Source organism: Oncorhynchus clarkii, chromosome 20 (genome assembly GCF_045791955.1).
Source record: "Oncorhynchus clarkii lewisi isolate Uvic-CL-2024 chromosome 20, UVic_Ocla_1.0, whole genome shotgun sequence".
NCBI classification, from domain to species: Eukaryota; Metazoa; Chordata; class Actinopteri; order Salmoniformes; family Salmonidae; genus Oncorhynchus; species Oncorhynchus clarkii.
In genome coordinates this window covers 2,870,131-2,876,249 of record NC_092166.1, presented here as the reverse complement: position 1 = coordinate 2,876,249, position 6,119 = coordinate 2,870,131, and the positions used below count along the sequence as shown (strand labels likewise).

The 6,119-nt window shown below is 37.4% G+C and overlaps 1 protein-coding gene across 1 annotated transcript in view; it reads left to right on the top strand.

Annotated features, from left to right (window-relative positions):
* LOC139377210 (ubiquitin carboxyl-terminal hydrolase 33-like) overlaps positions 1-6,119 on the top strand; it is a 76,872-nt gene that overhangs the window by 18,454 nt on the left and 52,299 nt on the right. The window contains exons 8-10 of the mRNA XM_071120210.1: positions 1,378-1,491; positions 3,273-3,351; positions 6,088-6,119. The exon at positions 6,088-6,119 is cut by the window's right edge and continues 437 nt beyond it. Of these exons, the coding sequence (XP_070976311.1) occupies positions 1,378-1,491; positions 3,273-3,351; positions 6,088-6,119 (225 nt within the window). The remainder of the gene's footprint in view (positions 1-1,377; positions 1,492-3,272; positions 3,352-6,087) is intronic.

The following is a 6,119-nucleotide window of genomic DNA, read 5'->3' as shown; positions in this document are numbered from 1 at the left end:
CTTCATAAATCCCAACCCAAACAGAGACTAAGTACTTCATGAATCCCAACCAAACAGAAGGCAGTTACTTAACAAATCCCAGCAATAACAGAATAAACTGTTTTCTGTAAACTATTTAGTTACTTTCAATGATGGCCGTAATGGCATCAAATCTATTGGCTGTTATATGTTTTATTTAGTGTTGTGGCTTTTTCTTTGCAACTCTGCCAAATCTCAGACTGGCCAATAAAAGATTAAGATGGACAAAAGACCACAGACCTTGGACAGAGGAACTCTCTCGGAGTCGCCTCTTCACTGTTGACGTTGAGACTGGGGTTTTGCGGGTACTATTTAATGAAGCTTCCAGTTGATGACTTGTGAGGCGTCTGTTTCTCAAACTAGACACACAATGTACTTGTCCTCTTGCTCAGTTGTGCACCGGGGCCTCCCACTCCTCTTTCTATTCTGGTTAGAGCCAGTTTGCTCTGTTCTGTGAAGGGAGTAGTACACAGCGATGTACGAGATCTTCAGTTTCTTGGCAATTTCTCACATGGAATAGCCTTAATTTCTCAGAACAAGAATAGACTGACGAGTTTCAGAAGAAAGTTACTTGTTTCTGGCCATTTTGAGCCTGTAATAGAACCCACAAATGCTGATTCTCCAGATACTCAACTAGTCTAAAGAAGGCCAGTTTTATTGCTTTTTTAATTAGCACAACATTTTTCAGCTATGCTAAGATAATTGCAAAAGGGTTTTCTAATGATCAATTAGCCTTTTAAAATGATAAACTTGGATTAGCTAACACAACGTGCCATTGGAACACAGGAGTGATGGTTGCTGATAATGGGCCTCTGTACTGCCTTTGTAGATATTCCATAAAAAGTCAGCCGTTTCCAGCTACAATAGTCATTTACAACATTAACAATGTCTACACTGTATTTCTGATCAATTTGATGTTATTTTAATGGACAAAAAAATTTGCTTTTCTTTCAAAAACAAGGACATTTCTCAGTGTTACATTGCTAGATCCCTTTCTCAATGTTACATTGCTAGATCCTTTTCTCAGTGTTACATTGCTAGATCCCTTTCTCAGTGTTACTTTCCTAGATCCCTTTCTCAGTGTTACATTGCTAGATCCATTTCTCAGTGTTACATTGCTAGAACCCTTTCTCAGTGTTACATTGCTAGAACCCTTTTCTCAGTGTTACATTGCTAGAACCCTTTCTCAGTGTTACATTGATCATGAACAGGATAAGACACATAAGAGGTGTCTGTTGAATATAATATATTACAGAATGTGGTGCGAGGACAATCTAGCTCTTTCTCAGTCTCTCACTCGTTTTCTCTCCTCTCTCTTTCTCTCTCTCTCTCTCTCTCTCTCTCTCTCTCTCTCTCCAGTCCTCCTCTTACCCAGTTCTTTGTGGAGTGTGGAGGTCTGGTGAGGACAGACAAGAAGCCTGCTCTGAGTAAGAGCTACCAGAAACTGGTGTCAGACCTCTGGCACAAGAACAGGTACACATCTCATTCTCTCAGTTTAGTCCACACACGTATCTACTTGCTAGGGTGCTGTTTTACCCTGCCAGTTTATAACATGTTAGGGTCTGCGGCCTCAGAAATGAGGGCAATCCTGGAATGACCTACAGGTATATCTCTCATGGCTCAAAGTAGAGGAGATGGTGACTTCATCACTACTTGTATTTGTGAGAGGTATTGACATGTTGAATGCACCGAGCTGTCTGTTTAAACTACTAGCACACAGCTCAGACACCCATGCATACCCCACAAGACATGTCCCCAGAGGTCTGTTTAATTAAACTACTAACACACAGCTCAGACACCCAACATACCCCACAAGACATGCTACCAGAGGTCTCTTCACAGTCCCCAAGTCCAGAATAGACTATGGGAGGTGCACACTACTACATAGAGCCATGACTACATGGAACTCTATTCCACAGTACTACATAGAGCCATGACTACATGGAACTCTATTCCACAGTACTACATAGAGCCATGACTACATGGAACTCTATTCCACAGTACTACATAGAGCCATGACTACATGGAACTCTATTCCACAGTACTACATAGAGCCATGACTACATGGAACTCTATTCCACAGTACTACATAGAGCCATGACTACATGGAACTCTATTCCACAGTACTACATGGAGCCATGACTACATGGAACTCTATTCCACAGTACTACATAGAGCCATGACTACATGGAACTCTATTCCACAGTACTACATAGAGCCATGACTACATGGAACCCTATTCCACAGTACTACATGGAGCCATGACTACATGGAACTCTATTCCACATCAGGTAACTGATGTAAGCAGTAGAATCAGATTTAAAAAACAGATACAAACACACCTTATGGAAAAGCGGGGGACTGTGAACACACACACACACACACACACACACACAAGATAACATATGCACATATGTATGTTGTGTTGTAGTTCTACTGCCTTGGCAGGAACCAATGGGGATCCATAATAAACCCCAGGAAGAGTAGCTGCTGCCTTGGCAGGAACTAATGGGGATCCATAATAAACCCCAGGAAGAGTAGCTGCTGCCTTGACAGGAACTAATGGGGATCCATAATAAACCTCAGGAAGAGTAGCTGCTGCCTTGACAGGAACTAATGGGGATCCATAATAAACCCCAGGAAGAGTAGCTGCTGCCTTGCAGGAACTAATGGGGATCCATAATAAACCCCAGGAAGAGTAGCTGCTGCCTCGACAGGAACTAATTGGCATACTTAATAAATAGAAATACAAAATAGTTTCTCACATTGCTTGAACGGTTGTTGTCAGGGCACCATTGGAAATGATACCCTGGTCTCAGTGGGTTCTCCTGGTTAAATCAAGGTTCATAAGAAAAGCAAATGTATGCTATTCTTCTTCTGTGGTGTTTCACACAGTCCTAACCTCTTCTTCTGTGGTGTTTCACACAGTCCTAACCTCTTCTTCTGTGGTGTTTCACACTGTCCTAACCTCTTCTTCTGTGGTGTTTCACACAGTCCTAACCTCTTCTTCTGTGGTGTTTCACACAGTCCTAACCTCTTCTTCTGTGGTGTTTCATACAGTCCTAACCTCTTCTTCTGTGGTGTTTCACACAGTCCTAACCTTTTCTTCTGTGGTGTTTCACACAGTCCTAACCTTTTCTTCTGTGGTGTTTCATACAGTCCTAACCTTTTCTTCTGTGGTGTTTCATACAGTCCTAACCTTTTCTTCTGTGGTGTTTCACACAGTCCTAACCTTTTCTTCTGTGGTGTTCCAGACCATCCTATGTCGTCCCTACCAGTCTGTTCCAGGGGATCAAGGCTGTTAACCCCATGTTCAGAGGATACTCACAACAGGTAGGTTGTCTTCTCATTGTGATAATATCATTTATAATACGGTAAAACGGGTGTTTGTATGAAATATACTATTCTGTTCTTCTCTAGGGCTGTTACTGAACCAGTAAAGGTCATTCCCAGGCAGACAGATGGGCTCCTCTTGTTCTTCTTCTCTAGGGCTGTTACTGAACCAGTAAAGGTCATTCCCAGGCAGACAGATGGGCTCCTCTTGTTCTTCTTCTCTAGGGCTGTTACTGAACCAGTAAAGGTCATTCCCAGGCAGACAGATGGGCTCCTCTTGTTCTTCTTCTCTAGGGCTGTTACTGAACCAGTAAAGGTCATGTCTCTGTCTTTCCTCAGCCCACCATCCGTTTCTCTTAAGGTTGACACCATTCTGTGGTCGATACAGTGTCAGTTCACTGTTTGTTCTGCAGTTTTAGTCAGGGAATATTCATTTCTCACGCTGGTCTGCAAACTATCATTATAACTATACCATTAACTATTTCATTATAACTATATCATTATAACTATATAACTATCATTATAACTATACCATTATATCATTATAACTATATCATTATAACTATATCATTATAACTATATCATTATAACTATATCATTATATTATTATAACTATATTATTATAACTATATCATTATAACTATATCATTATAACTATATCATTATAACTATATAACTATCATTATAACTATATCATTATAACTATATCATTATAACTATCATTATAACTATACCATTAACTATTTCATTATAACTATATCATTATAACTATATAACTATCATTATAACTATACCATTATATCATTATAACTATATCATTATAACTATATCATTATAACTATATCATTATATTATTATAACTATATTATTATAACTATATCATTATAACTATATCATTATAACTATATCATTATAACTATATCATTATAACTATATAACTATCATTATAACTATATCATTATAACTATATCATTATAACTATATCATTATAACTATATAACTATCATTATAACTATATCATTATAACTATATCATTATATTATTATAACTATATCATTATAACTATATCATTATAACTATATCATTATAACTATATCATTATATCATTATAACTATATCATTATAACTATATCATTAACTATATCATTATATTATTATAACTATATCATTATAACTATATCATTAACTATATCATTATATTATTATAACTATCATAACATAACTATATCATTATGACAATATAACTATATCATAACTATATAACTATTTCATTATAACTATATCATTATAACTATATCATTATAACTATATCATAACTATATAACTATATCATTATAACTATATCATTATATTATTATAACTATCATAACATAACTATATCATTATAACATAACTATATCATTATAACATAACTATATCATTATAACATAACTATATCATTATAACATAACTATATCATAACTATATAACCATATCATTATAACCATATCATTATAACCATATCATTATAACCATATCATTATAACATAACTATATCATAACTATATAACCATATCATTATAACCATATCATTATAACTATCATTATAACCATATCATTATAACTATATCATTATATCATACCTATATAACTATCATTATACATTTCCTCTAAACCTCTATAATATCTGCACTGATGCTCAGATGCTCATTTGGGCAGGAGACTGCAGCAAGCTGAATCCACTGTTATGTTCATGGGACCATTCCTGGACAATCGCAGCTTTGTGGCATCGGGCATTTTACTGTTTAAAAAAATATATACTTGCAGATGGATACACTGCTACCATGAAAGGAAGGACCTGATTGGCTACGATGTTCAGATATCCTGTGGCATTCAAACGTAGCTCCACTTTTATCAAGGGGCCCAATGTGTACCATGAAAACACACCCCACACCATCCCACCACCAGCCTGTAATGTTGACATTATGGATGCAGGTGCTCGTGGTTTTCTCCCTACCCTAGTCCTCCCGTCCGCGTGAAACAGCAGGAACCAGGATTTTATTAGACCAGGCAATGTATTTCCATTTCTCGAGAGTCCAGTGTTTTCCTTCTCAAGCCCACTGCAACCACATTGTCTTGTTATTTGCTGAGAGAAGTCGGTCTCTTAAAGGTCGTCGGCTCCCATTCGTGGCAAGCTTCATCGAGTTGTACAGTATTTTATGGGTCTTTGGGCACCAGTGTTGTACTGGACTGTCAGTTGACTAACTATAGCCTGTCTGTTGCTCTTGAGTGTGGAAAAACCCAGCAGTGTTACAATTCTTGACACGATCAAACTGGTTCGCCTGTCACCTACTACCATTTCCCTGTTCAAAGGCACTTCAATCTTTTGTCTTGCCCGTTCACCTTCTGAATGGCACACATACATACAATCCATGTCTCAAGGTTTAAAAAATCCTTCTTTAACCTTAATGGATCATTCTTTAACCTGTCTCCTCCCCTTCATCTACACTGATTGAAGTGGATTTAACAGGTGACATTAATAAGGGATCATACCTTTCACCTGGTCAGTCATGTCGTGGAAAGAAAGAGCAGGTGTTCCTAATGTTTTGTCCAGTGTTTATGTGTAGGACAGTATATACTAACTGAATATGATCTATGTCTACTTCAGGACTCTCAGGTGTTCCTAATGTTTTGTCCAGTGTGTGTGTGTGTGTAGGACAGTATATACTAACTATATATGATCTATGTCTGCTTCAGGAATCTCAGGAGTTCCTGCGCTGTCTGATGGA